The sequence below is a fragment of the Aulonocara stuartgranti genome (assembly GCF_965226115.1).
Source record: "Aulonocara stuartgranti genome assembly, chromosome: 13".
NCBI lineage: Eukaryota > Metazoa > Chordata > Actinopteri > Cichliformes > Cichlidae > Aulonocara > Aulonocara stuartgranti.
In genome coordinates this window covers 6,312,770-6,331,291 of record NC_138949.1, presented here as the reverse complement: position 1 = coordinate 6,331,291, position 18,522 = coordinate 6,312,770, and the positions used below count along the sequence as shown (strand labels likewise).

Below are 18,522 nucleotides of genomic sequence, written 5' to 3'. Positions count from 1 at the left end.
ATCCTTCTATGGTATTTCATACAATCACTTGCCTTGAAGTTGAGAAAGTTTACATTTGGACCCGCCCACTTCTCGTTACCAGCGGTTACTTTGACTCATCGCTTCAAGTTACTGAATCCCGACGACTTTTTTGTTCTCTGATTGCCTCATCAGTCCTTGTTGCTTCCTGCATGGATGTCTTCTTCAGGAGCATCCACATAAGTTATTACATGAGTACATTCTATTATTCATCTTTTTGTTTTTATAGATTCATTTGGCTCATTTTCTGAAATTGATTCACTATCAACAGCTTTTATTTTAAATGACCTCTTGCAGAACTCACACTTTAGCAATCACTGATCTAATGCAGTTTTTGAATAACTGGATAAACAACGAGAAGAGCTTCAGTATAATGTTATGTAGCATAACATTCACTGTCATTAAGGCGTTAATAAAAGTTTCTATCATTTTACTGTTTATTAACAGCAGTTATTAAAGGGTTTCTGCAGAACCTTGTGTGAACTTGATTACAAAAAATGGCGCCTACTTTTTGTCTGCTGTCATACCTTGAGCGCTCCTAGCCAAGAGCGACAGAGAACAAGTATGACTGTAAGACTTTGAAAAAAGACAACAAAAGAATTGAGTCAGATGACATTTTCATTGTCAGAAAAGTTCTTTGAGGTGCTATTAGATGTTGCTCTTGCTCTTCGCGCTCCATTTGAAGCATACTGAAGCCATCAGACAATTTGTAGTACCAGTGTCAACTTATATTGGACTGGTTAACGGTTCAGTCCTTCCATCACAGCAGGGGCTTCTGGTTAGTTTCCAACCTGTTTTCTTTCATTTCTTTAGTTTAGTCCACTTTTTGAAATTTCCATTTCATCAGTAGCTCCACGCTGCTTGCATATTAAATAAGTAACTCTGTAGTGAGACTGAAAATGGTCATGGCGACATGCCGCTCCACCACACATCTGTGGTCTATTGGTGAGGTGACACATCGGTAAGGCACACACACACACACATTGATGATGGTTTATGGTTAACATGGATGTTTAAGTGTTCCGCGTTGGGAAAAATGCAGAGATCAATCAGTCTAGTTTTGGCAGTAACAGCTAGAAGACACATTTTCCTCCATACTCCATCTCCATGTCAACCATTGCAATGTACAGACACTGCCATCCTGACACCAGCTGGGTCAGTCATGGTTTAATTTCTTAGAACAGCATTATTAGGGAAATCTAACCAGACTTTCTTTTAAAAGACTTTTTCTGTTTGTCCATTGTTTTTCTCTTTGTGTCTGTTTTTGTCCTCCCACCCTGTCTCCTCTCCATCTCCTCCTCCTCTTCCTCCATTGGATGGCATGTTGTGCTGTGGTGCCTCTAGTGATCTGCAGCCTTCTCTGGACAGGGTTAGGAGCGCTAGTGCCAACTGTCTGGCTCCAAACAATCATGCCCCCTCACCAGAGACTGAAAGGTACCAGCCTCTGTACCCAACCCCCTTCCTGTAGTCCTCCTGCACTTCAGCTTTCCCTGGTCTTTGTAGTTCCTTCACCTCTGAATGATCCTACACTAGCCTGATATCATCCTCACCCCACCTACACCACTATTGTGCACCACTCTACTATTCCAGCAAATCCCCTTTGTTACCTCTGTCCTCAAGGTTGTTCATGATGATGTTGTGATTTTTGCAAAGTCTCATTGGCAAGCAGCATTCTGAGTATTCGGGTCAGTTTAAAGACAACTTCATAACCAGCTATCAGACAAAGGAATCAGTTTACCTTACTTGTACCTTACAGTTTTTGATTTGTCACTTCCTTGAAACTATTCCCAACATTAGACGGTCGAAAGGATGTACTACGAAGCAAGATCAGTTGGTTAGCAAAAGTAAGGCTAAATGATGCAGTTTTACTAATTCTAAGAGACACAATAAGTAAACCTCTTGAGCCTATAGACTGCAAATAAATGATGGATGTAGTCACTGTGATGTCACCTGTTGGTTAGTGAAATCCCTTTGTAAAACCTCAGGTGAAGCATTAATCAAAGGTAGACCCACCCTGCAAGCAAAGATTAAAAAAGCCTGGGTCTTCTGAACTTGCTTCGCAGTAGACCGTCTTTTTTAGTTACTTTTGTCTTTTCAATGCTTAATACAAAAGTCCTGTTGGCATTTGTCCATTTACTTCAGAGTCACTGTGTCGTTCATGTTGTTCCTTCTGGTTGTAAAGTGATAACATAACTGCACTGTAAACGGTGGGATTCACGTTTTAATGCAGAAAAGAAATGCCCAAACAATTGATCTTTGCTGTCCATGAAAATGAGAAGAAAAGCTAAAGCTAAAAGAAAAATATAGACTTGCGTTTAAGTGTCTAGAAACACAACACAAAATAAAGCTAATGTGAAAATGGGGAAACATTTGCGAACAAACTTGCCATATTCAGTTTATAAGGTGATAGCGTGCTAATATTGTGTTTACAGCCTGTTCTGTTACTCCCAGGTAGTCAAAATGTACCCATAGCAATGGCAAGCAAAATCAACTTTTTACTGTGCGCTTTCCTGACACTGGAAAAGCGAATCTCTTGAATTTTTAATGACTTGCTGATTTGGTCCTATGGGTGATGTATTTTGTATGTGTACGCATAGAAAATCTTTGTCCCATTCCCTGCCCCGAAGACGTCCGGCAAGTCCAAGGATTCTTATTCAACATGCTTCCCCTGAAGATGACAGGTACCCTTTTGTGGACCATTCTCACCCAATTGCTTCTTGTTGGAGCTTGACTTGTGCCTTAAAATCTCACGCCATTATGACCCAAACACTAAAGTTTGCCAAGTTACTTTCTTTTTCTTTTCCTTTCTTTCTTTCTTTTTTTCTTTTCTTTTTTTTACAGTAGTTTTAGTAAGAAACACATTTTTGTCAAACCCAGTGGAAATATTCTTGGCTTAGTTGGGTCCTATTGGGTTGAGGCAAATGCCAAGCTCTTTTTGCCAGATTGTTATATTTCTATGAATGACTAGTAGTGATTTTACAATTTAACCTTTTCAACTTTCTAATTCGTCAGCTCTCCGCAAGTTTGGCAAGTGACTTTATCTTGTATCATATAAAACAAGTGTAATTAAACAAATTTTAGTACAAAATATAGCACAAACTAGCCTAAACTCAGTACATGGGGTAATAACTACCCTGACTTTGTCCTAATGATGCAATAAATAACAAATGCCAACTGATTAGTGAGCTTTAGAGGTTTGGGTGGATAAGGTTTAGATCCTTAGTAAAGGGGAAGTCTGGACATGACTTTATCTACTTCCAAAATCAAAAAGAGGAAAAAGTCTAAAGATTTGGCAACACTTGTAGCATGTAGTACAACTTCATTGCTAGACCAATAGGTTTTGGCTTTCAAATTTCATGAGGTCATCATAAATCAATTACAAAAGATATTTTAGGAAACATTTATGAAAATATATGACCAGCAGTAATACTTTGGTTGGACTTTGCCAGACTAGCTTTTTTGTTAATCTAAGACTGCATGCTAGGCTACGCTAACACCTTCTAGTTGTAGTTGCACATCAAGCAGACAAGAATATATACAAGAAATATAGGTTTATTGCTATTGACTTACCTTTTACTTTGACTGCATTTTTATTTGAACAAATACAAGATAAAATCACAATCTATTATCACTTTTGGCAATTTAGCCTTCTGCTGCAAACTTTAGTAATAGATGAGCTGATCTCAGTGAGAGTGAATACGATCTACAAAGTAGAACTTGTCCCAATGAAAAAAAAGTCCTCTAGGCATATACAAGTTTGATTTTTTTTCTTTAACTTTGTCGCTCACATTGTGTAAAGGGTTATTTGTGTGGCTTTTAGTGTGTGGGTTGTGTTCTTCTGGCTTGCCCTTTAATGCAAAGAGTGGTAGCAGCAGTTTTTGGTCGTGATTGTTGTTGCTGTATCTTTGTTTAGTTGACTTTCTGTTCTTTGTGATTTTTAGTATCAGGTTTGTGCTCGTTTGAAGTTAAGGTAGTTTGTACTGGCTCTGGTGTGAAATCCTGCCCTTTTGCATTTGCTTCCCACAGTCTCTCCGAGTTACATTTTTGTTTTAGGAATTTGCATCCGCAGCTTATGTGTGCTTTCCTTCTCCTCTTAGTCTTGAGAAGTCTTTTTTTGAAGGCGTATTGCTCATTAGTGGTATAAAATTCATGCAATCCACAATTCATATCATAAGTGTGATCGTGTATGTGTGTGTGTGTGTCTCTGTGGGTGTGTTTGTGTTTGTGCGTGGGGCGGTGCATGGATCATCCTTGTCATCTTCATGTCCGTGAATGGAGAATATGGATGCTACTTCCGTCTCAAGAGAGTTTAATTCACCTCAGTACAAAGAAGAGGTACACACACATTTATGAACACACACACACACACACACACAGGAACACTTACAGATGAAGCATGACTGTATAACACCCCTTATTCCTATCATCATCATACCATCCATCACAGGATTCCTCCTATTTCCTGTTTTACAGATCATAAACTTATAAGGCCGCTGACGGCTCCAGACAGAGTCAGGCCCTTCTAAATTGAAATGATTTATCCACCATCACGCTCTCTTCCATCCCCTCATTCACCCATCCATCCATCTTTTTTTGTTCTGTGGTGTATTGTCCTTTTTACTCATCCACCATTCTCCAGGAAGCCTCGGACCCTGGAAACACCTGAAAGCCACACTCTTGGCAGGAAGCTCTTTGACAGTGGCAGGTAAGGCGTGTGCGGCACGCTCAGCGTATTTCAGGTGGCTTGTTTACACACAAAGCTTCTTAGATGCATTCACCAGCTGGGAAGAAGCTGTGTTTTAGTACTTGGTAGCAGATAGTAGTTATAAATAGGTCCAAGTATTTTTTGAGGCCCTTAATGCTTAGCCACAGTTAGGCACAACCACTGTGAAAGTTAGCATGGATTTCTAAAATTTCGAAGTCACAATGCTAGCACCTTGGTTGCTACTGTGTTTTGCTGCTAGAGCCAGAAGGTGGCACATTTGCATCATATATATCTGCTAATTAGAGCTAAGTAAGCAGACTAATAAATTAGCATTAATGGACTGTACCAGACAGCAGGTGATCTTATTTGTCATATAATTATACTAAAAATATCCCAAAAAGCACCAATAGGACAAACAAGATGAAGAGAACCAGGTCACTGACACAAATGACACTAGTCCGATTGAGTAAAGTTGCCTGTATCAGCATTTTAATATATGAGAGTCTGTGGAGATTGTAGGACATGCAAGGAACCATTGCAGGAACAGCAGTTTTGACACTTTGATTTTCAGTTTAAGGGGTTGCCACGGTCTAATTTCAAGCACAAGCTAATTAGTGAGTTTAATTTCAGTTATCACTTAGGGTCCTTTTTCATTGGCTGTTTCTGTGTTGTCGTGGTCAGAAAGAGCCTGTAAGTGCACATTGATTTCAGTGGAGATGAATGTATCTGCTGATCTGCAGTGACAGTGTAGTACATCATCGTGCAATAAATGATCGAGATATGGAACATAGTGTCAGTACGTGTTTCCCAAGGGCTCCATGTGGTCCTTGTAAGCATGAAAGATATTCTGATACAAATGTTATGTGTCACACCAGGAATTTATGTTGCTGGTTTTACCACATATCTTTTGTAGGGCTTTATTTTTTAGACAGTGCTATAAAAGTGTTAGATTCTTCCACTGCATGTATACTATAGAGATGCCCCTTTGTTTAGGATACTAAAGACTTTTAGTTAAGTAGTAGGAAAAGTCACTTTTTTATATAATGAATAATTGCTACTATTAGCATCTCCAAAGTGAAAGTGCTAAAATGCTTATAAAAAAGGAAATTAGGTTCTGTGTTTAATATTTTCTTAAACATTGGAGCTGCTGATAATGACATGATAATGTGTAAAAATGCCAGTTATTAACACTGAGTAGAGTACCCAGGGGTCAGGGCTTCATTGTTCACATGGAAATATGCAGTGAATCAAAGCCTTAATTGCGCAGCCAGCTAAACATATTAAAAAAATAATGCAAACACTTTTTCATTATAAGAACATCTGCGTTAAACATTGCCCTCTGTAATGTTTATATAGACACCAATCAGCCACAACATTAAAACCACCCTGTAAAATTTTATGACACCTTGGGAGAGATCTGTAGGGACATGGAGTCTGCATGCCTCGACAGTTGTTCTGTTGCACTGGGATGCTGGCATCACATCCTTTGGTTTGCTTCTTTATTACTTCCTGTTGATGCTTTGCCAGATTTGTCAGAGGTCTCTTCCTGTTAAAAGGGAGTTCTTTCTTCTCACAATCACCAAGTGCTTTCTCATAGAGGGTTGTCACCTTACAATATAAACGTATTGTAAACTGTAACAACTGAAATCAGTGTGTTACTTGTTTTGCCTGGTTTTAATGTTGGGACTGAATCTGGTAAAGGACTGAAACTGCTGTGTCTTCCATCCAGATCCATTACTATATTTGGGTCCAGCTGGTCCAGTGTGCAGTCTACTACCATAAACACAAGCTGACATATGCTGGTTAGCACTATCTGAGGGACATGCAATCACTTGCGACTTCAGGCTGTGAACACAGAAGCATAAAACTATTAATAGTCCTCATTGTGTTTGGAGGCATGGTTAAAAGTGTAGTGATGCTTTAGTGCAAAACTTTTTCATGCTTTTCTTATGAAGTTTGTATTGTTAAAATGTTAATTAAATTTAAACTAATGTTACTCATAAACGACTCTGTTTAGGTTTGCCTTCATTTAACATCGTTTCTTGTATATTTTATGGATTCTTCCTTTCCCCCCATTTTTCCCATTCCTCAACCTCATTTCTGTCCCTGCATGCTGCTGCTTACACACTGTATTGCTGGGCTCTGGGTTTTTATGGCACTCGTGTCGATGTACACCAGAAACAAGTCCACCTCCATTTAAATGGGCTCCAGGGGAAAGAAAGCCCCACTGTGTCCCCTTGGTAAATGGATTCATCTTAAATCAGCCTTCCTCTAACTCATTTAACCAGAGGCAGAGTCTTGTTTGCTCACTGTAGAGACTCGTGGAGAGGAAAGACACAGGGCTGCTGCTGCTTCTGTCAGCATTTGTATGTGTGTTTGGTGAAATGTCTTTGCTGCATCTCATCAGATGCTGCTGCTGTTTGTGTAGTTGTTGTATATGTGTTGTGTGGACTCTGCAGTCATTGTATGTGTAATTTCTGAGTGGATGTGGAAATTTTTGGTAAGTGTTCATATCTCAACATTTTAATACTCAGACAATGAATAAGCTTCATTTAACAGTAATTTTATCAATGACCAGGAATATATCTGCTCACGGGTGAGCTAAGGGTGCCTCTGATTTACAAACCCAGTAGAGGTGTGTATTGTATTGATACCAACGCTGGTATTGGTATCAGAATGATACTTTGTTTCTAACCTCTAAATTCAGCACATAGCCCAATAAATTGTGTTAAATGTGTTCAATCATTCCATTTACATTCCAGGTCTCCTAAAATCCAAGTTACAAAACTTAAAAACTTGAAGGTTTCAAGAAGACTTGACACTAGGATGAAACCACAGACTGATCAAGAAAATGTTTAGATTGAGTGAAAGGGAGGCCAATTGTCAAAACAGCCTTTTACTCAGCCAGACTTTTTCGCAATCAGAGACGTCGCCCCCTGCTGGCCATTAGAAATAATGCTGGTTTATAGGCACTCATACATTTGTTTCACTTCTCAGATCCAAAAGCTACAAACCACTTCTTTGCAGTCTATATTCAAATAAAATGACAAAATGTCATGAATAACCCTTGTTATTAGTAGTGCAGTGGAAAGGAGCCCCAAATTTCAAGATTTCTAGTAGGAGAGGGAATATGTGTTATGTGAGAATGGATGGATGTGTACAGTCGTGGTGGGATTTGTGCCTGAAGGCTTTCACTTTCTCAGTGTGTTGTTTCACTGTTTAAATCTTGATTTGCTTCTCTTACTGGCAACAGAGTCCCTCACTGTGAACCCCAAACAAGCCTCACTTTGCTTCACTCTGTGAATATGATGTTTGATCGAAATGTTGCTGCTGCTGTTGTCTTGTTTCCAACGTCGATGTTCCTCCTATAGCTTCTGTCGTCATGTCTTTGTTTTGCAACCTTATGTTAAGTGATACTCGCCTAACGTCAAGAAATGTGAAATTGCAGCAGGTTCATCCAATGTCGAGTACTTGTCAACATTTTGTTCACTGTGTGAATGGGATGACGTGAAGACGTCAAATTCCACCAGCGAATGGCACTCTCGACTGCAAATGTGATGACTTTAATATCGTTTTCCCTTCTTCCCATCTTCACACTTTTCATCCTTCCTTTATATTCACATTTCTTCTCTCCACCATGTCTCCCCTTCCCCTCTCCCTTCTGTTTTCTGCTTTCCGTCATGTTGTTTTGTGTTAGGGGACACCTCCAAAGTGGTGGGTCTCTTTCCTCCTCGGTGACGTCCTCATCAACTCGCAGAGTGAGGCAACTCCCACAGCTTCCCCCCAAGAGCAGCACTGTAGAACAAGGTACAAAGAAAGGTTGACCCATATAGGGTCATCTTTGTGCAGTGTCCGATTAAGTTCTAGTTTTTCAAGTTTCTTTCCTTCACCGTGCAGCCCTGGTAGCAGAGGAGCGTGTCCGTCAGCTCCAGATGAGGGTTCATTCCAATCGGGTCTCAGCTCCAGCCACCTCCAGCCAACAGGACCTTGACCGAGCGCTCAAGAATAAACGAGAGGTAGCCTGACCGTTCGCTTTAAAACAAGCTTGTCTGGAGAGTGGAGGAGGACAATACAGGTTCCAGCCAGACAGAAAGAATGAACCATAATGCTGCTCAAGTGCATCGCAGCGAATTGCATTGACTGTCTGAGAAAGTAATAAATTACAGTACAGTAATGGTGAAGACCACTCCATAAAATGAATCATTTCCAAATGGGCAGCCACTCAAGAACTGAGTTAACGCTTGGAATCTTGAAATGTATAATCCATACCGTCTGCTTTCTCTATTTTTTTTCCCTTAGAGAAAATAGTTTAATATTGATATTGTGATGTTTAAAAATATGTACATGCCAGTAGTTTAACTTCTTCTTTTTGTCTGTGTGATGCATTACAGATGGCTAATCAGAAAATAAAGCATGTTTTAATATAGCAGACAGAACAAACACAACATTTAGGTGGAAGGTGATTAGAGCTTGGATGCATCTAAGCATCTAAAAACATTAGCAGCAGCTGGAGTTCCCAGTGTACAGTAGTCTCGTCCCACCTAACAACTCAGATTGCTGGTTGCCCTGTAATTTGTCATCCTCCTATATGGCAATGCATGAGTGTCTGTCACTGTACTGAACTCAGGCTTGCATGGACTTTAAAAAGATTTAAAAGAGGGGCATGGCTAAGGTGATGTCACCCACTGATCCCAAGTAGCACATCTGACTGGCAAACCAAGGGAGACATATGGTAGCACACAGTAGGTTTGTGCTGCTTTGTCACCCCTTTTCACTCTAATGCGTACTATGATTTACGAAACAACCAGCTTAAAACTAATGATTGAGACCATAAACATGTCAGGAAGTTTCCTGAGGCCATGAAAAATGGAGTGAAATGTGTTCTTTCCCTTTAGCGGTCCACACAAGAAGACTTCTTTATGGAAACCTCAGAGTTGCCCTCTGCTGGTCATTAGAAAGATTGCAGTTCTTCCTCTTCACCCTCACTTTTCACACCAAAAGATGCATCATGATGCACAGTCTATATGGAGAACACCTGGTTCAAGTTTTAGATTTTTAATAGCTTGTACACCAAATGTAATGTTGTAAAATCCCTTTCTGTAACTAACAGCAATTTTCTATCAATCAGCGTGTTGTGCTATCAGCAAATGGACCAATCAGGATGCAGCAGCAGAGCGCTAGCATTTTATATTCAATTCAATTCAGTTTTATTTATACAGCGCCAAATCACAACAACAGTCGCCTCAAGGCGCTTTATACTGTAAGGTAGAGAATTACTTGCTTCATTTTCACAGCAGTTTTCTAAAATATCTGTTTGATGATGTGTGGTTCATGCAGCTCTATAAGGACCAGAGGAGGAGTAGTGAAAATGTTTCCCATAAGTCCTCAGACAGTGATGTCAGCGACGTCTCAGCCATCTCTCGAACCAGCAGTGCCTCTCGCATCAGTAGCACCAGCTACATGTCCATCCAGTCAGAGAGACCCCGGGGACGCTTCAGGTACACACACACACACACGCACACACACACACTCGCACGCGCACGCACACACGCACGCACACACACACACACACACACACGCACACACACACACTCGCACACACACACACACACGCACACACACACACACTCGCACGCGCACGCACGCACACACACACACACACACACACTGTCATTTAAACGTTTTGAAATAGGGTATCACAACATGTGTTATCATTTATAATGTCACCATCAGCCGAGCCATGCGCGCATCGGGTCGCCACATGATGAAGAGCACCAGCATCAGTGGTGAGATCTACGGCATGGAGCACGCTGACGGCAGCCAGTCAGACACGGCACTCGGGAGCCTGGGTAGCGGGATCAAGAAGCGGCGCTCAAGCCTGAGCCAGCGTGTTGTCGCCATCCTGCCGTCCAGAAGGAGTCGAAGTACCTCGCAGCTTAGCCAGACAGGTCAGACAACAGACTGACCAAGTGTCCGAGAAAAACGACGTGCAAAGATTTGTCCAGAAGGAAAAACTTTTGAATGTTGTTTTTTTTCTGTCTTTCTGTGTTGTGAGTCTGTTAACTTTCAAAAATGACCAAAATACATCTCCACATTAAAAAAATGAACTGAAAAATGTTAAATAACAGTTTTCACATAAAAATTCAATTTTACTCAAGAACTCATCAAGAAAAGTTAACTTACTAATAGGATTTTTTCACGACTACCCTTTTGCAGAATTTTGCTAAATATTTCACCCCCAGACGACAGCGGGGTACTGGTGGGTGTACTGGTGGGTGTACTGGTGGGTGTACTGGTGGGTGTACTGGAAGGTTTTTTTGGTTTTCTTAATTTTTTGCCGTGCCCCAGCTTTCCTCGAGAGGCTTTGCCTTTCCCCAGGCACTACTGTAAATAACAGATTCTTAATAATGGACTTACAATGAATTGCTGCACCATCTTGTGGTGCACATTGCACAAAAGTATGGCTTAGCCCTAATTTAATTTTTAGTTGATATCGCTTCAATACACAATTCAAGGACACATTTATAACATTTTAAACTGAACTTGATTCCTTAATCTGATGCTTCTTTATCTACACAAAGCAAGCTGGATTTCATAAGTGGTACTTTGATTTTATAAAGGACACATACATACATACATACATACATACATAAATACAGTGTGGTCACTAAATCCTGAAGAATAAGTTTTAAAAAATGTACAAGTTTACCAGTGTAACCAGTGTGCTGATGTTGCTGTTGTTTACTGGCTTTGTTGTTGTTATGTGTGTTATTTCAGAGGCGGCGGGTAAGGCGGCGGACAGACAGAAAGGTAAAGCAAAAGGCAGGAAGTCAGAGACTGTAGGATACAACAAGGAGGAAGGTTAACTGTGTAATAATAGTAATTGATTAGTCATTGCCTCACGCAGAATAGTAAATACAGGATCATTAACAGAGCGTGACCCCACATTGTACACCAGGAGGAGCATTAGTCCTTAAGTACTTTGTATAGCAGCAGTTCGATGTAACATCACACTCACGTCCCACTTTCACAGACGCAGGCAGAATAGGGCAAAGTCAGGCACAGAAAGCATAAGAAGTGGTTCAGTTAGGAATGATGAATGTTCCCAGCACTCCGTACACCGTTCCTGAACTGTTTCCGGCACGCTTCCTTACTCCACCCTCTTGTTTAACCATTATGCTTAAAGGCTGGTTCGGTCGTGGAAGAAGCCTGACTCAGTGAATTCAGAGTGTTCTCATGAGCTGAGAATACAATATTTGTCTTTGAATTTTACATTTAAAATTAAAGTGGGTCTGAAAGAACTTTGTGTTTATGATAAAAACAAATGAACAAACAGCAGGCTTTTGAAAATGACTGAACTCTTCCTTTTTGATGCACACACTGTGTTATTTCCTCAACCCTCTGAGTTTTGCCTTTCCATCCCTGCTAAACATTTGAGGTGTGAGTGGACTGACTTTTGATTTTTAGTCAGATTTTCCTGCAGTGACCTCATCACCTAAGTACCATTAAAATTTTTTTACAATTCCCAAATAAAAGCATCTAAAGATTTGCATAGATTTGTCTGTCGTACAATAGTGTATTACTGAAATGCTGGTGATGTCACCGTGGGATGTTATTTTGCATGGGAAGGCCTGAAGAGATATATCTTAGGCTGTAGTTATCATGTTGAATTTTTGCAACAAAAAAAGAGAAATCCATCAGAGATGCCTGATAACTGATTAGGACCTAGGGTTGAATGACACATGCAAAGACCAGTGGCTAAAGCCCGTTTTCCTGTGTTTGCAACAGAAGCGTCAGCAGGTAAGAAGGTGGGTAAGGCCGGCAGCAGCAGCATCCAGAGGAGTGTGGAGACGGGCATGGCGGTGGAGTATCCACGAGGAGGGTCAGCCATGAACCGACAGGCGAGCAGAGAGTCGACCGACGGCAGCATGAACAGCTACAGCTCTGAGGGGAAGTACGTACATGCTGACAATATTGCCAAAACACAGGACAACACACAGAGGGCACTGTCAGTGTTCCTCTGATGTATTTATGTTCCCTATCAAACCTCTAAGAGCTCAATTTTTGGGGTCTTTTTTTCATTTTAACTCCAACTCCAACAAACATACTAGCTCTCTGAATAATGATTAAATTGATTGTTAACCCTCTTAGGTCTGAGTTGTCATCAGTGACTACTCTGCGACTATTACTTACTTTTAGCACTCTTAGCAATCAGAATAGATCATTTTTGTTTTGTTTTGTTGGCTGCAGGGAACAGAAAGTTATCTTTCTAAACAACAAACATCAAATGCTGTTAAGAATTTTTGGAAAAAGTTTTTACTGATTCTCTAAAAACTAGATGGAGTCAAAAACTGAGGACAGGTTTCATTTGTGTTTGTGTATGTCAGTTTGATCTTCTCAGGGATGCGTTTGGGTGCTGACAGTCAGTTCAGCGACTTCTTGGATGGATTAGGCCCCGGTCAGCTAGTGGGCAGACAAACGCTGGCGACACCAGCTATGGGTGAGTCACAGCTTCATCAGCTCTGCTCAATTGAGAAAGAGAGATTTTGTGTGTTGCACATTATTCTCTGAAATGGTCTGTTTTTAAAAACAGGTGATGTTCAGATTGGTTTGATGGACAAGAAAGGCCAGCTGGAGGTGGAGGTGATCAGGGCACGAGGCCTTACCCCCAAACCAGGCTCTAAATCCCTCCCAGGTAACACACGTTCATACAAAACTAATTCCTTGTAGCACTTACAGTTAAATTAAGGTGGATGCAACCTAAAGCAACCTCCATACTGTCCCCGTTTTTTCCCATAAAACTTATTTTTACCCTCTCCTGACCACTCTCTCAGCTCCCTATGTAAAAGTGTACCTGCTGGATAATGGAACATGTAAAGCCAAAAAGAAAACTAAGATTGCACGAAAGACCCTGGAGCCGCTCTACCAGCAGCACCTGCTCTTCGATGAGAGTCCCCAGGGCAAGGTGCTTCAGGTAATGATCACATTTTTTATGGGAAAACTCGTTGAAAGAAGAAGCTCTAGTTAAAAATGTATTAATAGTGAAAGGTCAGAGTGTTATTGGGGACATTACAGTGAAACTGCCATAGACTGTATATCTTGGAACAATAGACTTATGGTACTTTCCAATAGTCCATAGCCTTTACAGAGTATCCAGAGAGCATTCACAGTGCTTAACGTGTTCCACATTTATGTTCTTGTACACGTCACATATATAACATTATTCTAAAATGGATTAAATTCATTTTTCACCTCAGATTCATGCCCATAATTACAAAGTAAAATAAGGTTTATTCCAGCTTTACTGAAAACAAAAAACAAAATATAACATGTACATTCACAAGCTTTTCCGAGACGCTTTCCTGTTTCCAGTGATCACCTGTCAGCAGTTTGATTGATTGCAGTCCATTACCGACGATATGTGACAAATCGTCTGTATGTTACGCGTTCGGAAACATGAGAACCGTTTGCAATGAATCTACACTTGTACATTTATTTTATTTTGTCATGAATCGCTTTGGAAAACACTGTCTCATACGATTATTACGTCATTCCATTGGAGTCCATTCACAATCCGGTGCGTATCATAGGGACGTGGAAGGTTACCTTTCACGTGGGAAGGCTTGGGACGTGGTAAATCGGAAATGTGGTAAATTGGGGTGGTAAATTCAGCCTCAGTTGACAGTGCATGTGAGTACAAACCAAGCCATGAAGTCCAAGAGATTGTCTGTAGGCTTCAGAGACACTGAGATTGTATCAAGGCACAGATCAGGGTACAGGCACGAGAAGAACGTTTGCATCATTGAATGGCGCAGTGAGCACAGTGGACAACCTTTTTTTCTGGAATTACAAGTTTTTGTTTAACCCCAAAAACGAGTGTGTTGAGAAAGTGCGTTGTTTTTACTGTTTATTTTATTGTTTTGACTTAATTAGTAGGATTAGAACGGAACACGTTAACACTATGATACGGGCCACAACTAAGGGTATAAGTCCCCTGTAATTAAAGGAATTTCAGTGTATTTTATTAGAAATTAGAATGTGATTTGATTTGCTTACAAATACTTAGTTGCAATCAGGTTTTTACAGGAAACAAAGAAATAATTAACTGTAAGTAAAATGAAATGGTAAGTAAGTCATTTGAAGTGATGCATAAAGCATTTTAAAATCTTTTATTATGAGCATTTTGTTTTCCTTTGCACGTTGAACCTGGAAATCTGTAAGGTTATGTGTTGTGGTGATTGTACCTTTGTCTTTTCAGTCAATCCTAAATCAATTCATCTGCCGTTCTTTCCTCCAGGTGATAGTGTGGGGTGACTATGGACGATTGGACCACAAATGTTTCATGGGTGTAGCACAGATACTGTTGGAGGAGCTGGACCTCTCTAGTACGGTGATCGGCTGGTACAAACTTTTTCCACCATCCTCCCTGGTGGACCCTACATTAGCTCCGCTCACACGGCTGGCGTCTCAGACGTCACTGGACAGCTCAGGACCGCCGCCGGGCGTTCGGTCCTAGTGACCGGACGGTGACCGCCTACCCCTCAACACCCCTTAAGTGACAAAATAGAATAATGGACCACAGCTACTGGACCACTACTGAGCAGAGGGGTGACAACACGCCCCGAGGATGTCGACGAGAAGCCCTCTTTCAAATGATGAAAAGCCAGACGGAGAGACAGGGAATGCGAGTGAGAAAGAGAGGGAGAGATAGAACTAGCCAATCAAAGCTTAGCTGGAGTCTGACAATCACGTCTCACACCTTCCCTCTCCCTCCTCCTTACACCTTTTTGTGTTCAAAGTTTTGCTTTCTTTGTTTTCTCCTCTGACCTGCAGCAGTGGAGGCTTCTGTCCAACATTGTTTTCTTTTTTCCGTATTTCCTTGTGCAGCCACTATCAGAGCACCCAAACAAAGTGGGGTTCTCCGCCTAGTAACCCTCCAGCCAATCAGAGTAGAGCTTACAGCCAGGCCACAGGGAAAAGTGTGGAAGTAGCAAATAGTTGCGGCTTCACAGGTTTGGCTGTTGTCTCTTCAGGTTTTACCGTGGCGATAGTGATGAGCTCAAGGGGACAGAGGGTTGGTCCCGTTTAACCGTGATGGAAAGGGAGCCTGCACATGCACTCGCACATTCTTAGCCTTGACAGGAAAAGCTGGACTCGTTCATTCGAATCGAGGCCAAACCTTTTCCGTGTGGAAAGAAAACATAGACCAAATTGCGGATTAGAATTTCACTTTTGATTTTGGATCTTTTGTTTTTTCCTGCCTTTGTTTTTGCCCACTGTCCAGAATGGTGCCACATGGTGCAGACTCCCTCTGTGTATGTCTATGTTTGGTTTATGAGCGATGGCATGCCAAAGGCCAATGACAAAGGCCAGGCCACATTTCTTTGAATACCCTCCGCCCGACCGCCACCGCCCGTCTCCTCCCCTCCCCAAACCCCTCGAACTCCCCCTGTGGGAGGGAGCAGCATGACTCGGGGACGCCCCCTCCCCGGCCCCCAAGCTGCATGCACGTTTCTTTCTTTCGTTCCGTTTCGTTTTTTCGGTTCGTTTCTCTACTTTTTTGTAAAATCGAAAGACGAGACAAATTAAGGAACAATTCTCAAAAAAACAAAAACAGAAAAAAAGACTAGACTATGTGTGTTAGTTCCACATACTTTTAGGCCAGCTTGTATGTTGCATGTTCTTGTACAGTTTGCTCGTACTGAATATGAATACAAACCGAGAAAAGCCAAGCCATCCCCGCCCCCTAACAAGAGCGGATCTAATGGGGGGGAGGGTGACAATCCCACCCAGGCCTCGCCTACCACTCTGGGTCTAAATATCCGTATTAGGAAGTCTCCAAAAGAAAAAAAGAAATTGTCTGAATTATTTTTTTCTTTGAACCCTTTGAACAACAGTGCTGTTCTGTAGTACTGAGCATACTCGAACCCCTGGCGTATCCGAGGATGTAGGTGTCTAAACTGTAGTTTATGACGGTCGGGGCTAGAGACAGAGATAGAGAATGTGTGTATAACAGCTAAATGTATATGAAGTATCATTATGAGTTTGATATAAATTATAAAGATATAGATATATGAATATAAAAAAAGAGTGTATCTGACTGTACACCCGTCACCAATACACGCAGACATGCACACTTTGTACATACAAATTAGGCTTGAACTTAAGTTATGAACGAACAAACGCATCGCTGACACACAAACATTCCTGGTCTTGTTGAGGGGAATACGCGCCCAGTGCTTGAGCTGCTGAGTGGCTACGAGACACAAGTGGGCGCCAATAGGCCTTTATTTTGATTTTGTCCCAGTTGCAGAAAAACAAGCAGAACCAATTGGAGCAAAGTTTACTTTCTCTTCCTGAAAACCATGTTTTTCTCCCCCCGTTTATTGGTTTGGACTGGACTTCTAAAGCCAACAAGAAACCTGGTTTTGCAGACATATTTTGCAGATGTTTTTTTGTTGAAGCACTTGGCGGTACGGCCGACTGCCCCTTTCCTTTGTCAGTATTACTCCAGGAATACTGATTGTTTACAGCCCATGGCTCCCCACTCCCAAACCACGATACTAGACGAAAGATGAAGTATTCACTGCAACAGTTCTTGTTTGTATAACAGATGTGGCTCTACTGATGTGTATGTTTTATATTCAAGAGTTCATTTTTATTATTTACAAATAAAAGACTGTGTGGAAGAAGAGCGTGGCCTTTTTGAACCCAGTGCTCCCAGGTTATTGTGTACCTGATGACTAAAGGCACATGTCATATGCTGAATGTGATTTTTTTTTTTTATATAGGTTTCTTCACAATTTCAGAAGCACAAACTTGGTGAATGGTGGTAATGAGCAACATGATGGTACACTTGTGTCTTAACTGTCTCACTTTTAGATCCAGCCCCAAGTGGCTATAAATATGCTTCAATAAGGAGGTCATTTGGAATTATTGAGCATAATTTTTCGAGTTGCAGAAATGAATTAAGCTTTTGGGAGATTAGTCTCTGATGACCCATCACTGCAGAATGCAATGCCAGTGGTAACTGGAATCAGGACAGGACCCCCTGGAGTCCAGTTATTGGTGGTGATGAAGATGGAGGGTTGGATGGAGCTCTGAGTGACCAGGGCAAGGCGAAAACTGAGAAGGAGGTGAGTTGCACAAAATGACAGAGGAGCACTGAGATAGAAAGTATGCAGAGTGCGGGTTGATTGGCATCTAAGGCAGGCAAGAAGATGGCTGGACCTGACCAATGATGTCAGCATTAAGTTGACAGTGCGACAAAGTGGAAGTGATGCAAAGAACAGCGGCCTGGCCCTAATTGCCACCCCCATTGTTAAATGATGAATTAATTGTCATTAACCACATTTTTTTGAAAGCTGAGTTCACTTTCACTAGCCACACGCCAGAAAGAAAGCTGCCTGATAAAGTGAAGCCGTCTAGAAGATCTCAAAAGCAATGCACCATGTCACAATCTAAAGAAAAGTCATTGACAGCTCTCAGTCCGGAAGGGGTTTCAAAGGCATTTCTAAGGTTTTGAGACTCTAGTGAAACAGTGTGAGCCATTACCCACAAATGGAGAAAACCTGGAAGAGTGGTGAGTCTTTGCTGGAGTGGCCAACCGAGGAGGTCACAAAGGAACCCAGAACAACATCCAAAGAACTTCAGGCCTCACTTTTCTCAGCTATGGTCAGTGTCAGCGCAAAAATGGGAGAGTTCATGGCTCGTCACATTTTACAAAAAAACTTTTTTTTTTTGCGCCTTTGCGCAATTTAGAATCAGCAGTTAACCTAACCCCACTAGGTGCATGTCTT

The 18,522-nt window shown here is 41.4% G+C and overlaps 1 protein-coding gene across 12 annotated transcripts in view; it reads left to right on the top strand.

Annotated features, from left to right (window-relative positions):
- rims1a (regulating synaptic membrane exocytosis 1a) overlaps window positions 1-17,386 on the top strand; it is a gene marked incomplete at its 3' end in the record, with an annotated part of 119,118 nt that extends 101,732 nt beyond the window's left edge. For 9 of the 12 annotated variants that reach the window (XM_082558092.1, XM_082558093.1, XM_082558095.1 and 6 more), the window contains 14 exons: window positions 1,363-1,452; window positions 2,616-2,699; window positions 4,297-4,353; window positions 4,658-4,723; window positions 8,421-8,530; window positions 8,621-8,739; window positions 10,061-10,221; window positions 10,457-10,671; window positions 11,501-11,533; window positions 12,512-12,677; window positions 13,111-13,223; window positions 13,317-13,418; window positions 13,558-13,697; window positions 15,021-17,386. In XM_082558092.1, coding sequence (XP_082414218.1) covers window positions 1,363-1,452; window positions 2,616-2,699; window positions 4,297-4,353; window positions 4,658-4,723; window positions 8,421-8,530; window positions 8,621-8,739; window positions 10,061-10,221; window positions 10,457-10,671; window positions 11,501-11,533; window positions 12,512-12,677; window positions 13,111-13,223; window positions 13,317-13,418; window positions 13,558-13,697; window positions 15,021-15,239 — 1,675 coding nt within the window. The remainder of the gene's footprint in view (window positions 1-1,362; window positions 1,453-2,615; window positions 2,700-4,296; window positions 4,354-4,657; window positions 4,724-8,420; window positions 8,531-8,620; window positions 8,740-10,060; window positions 10,222-10,456; window positions 10,672-11,500; window positions 11,534-12,511; window positions 12,678-13,110; window positions 13,224-13,316; window positions 13,419-13,557; window positions 13,698-15,020) is intronic. The other 3 variants (XM_082558091.1, XM_082558094.1, XM_082558090.1) reach the window with 3 other exon arrangements.
- Window positions 17,387-18,522: the final 1,136 nt, after the last annotated feature.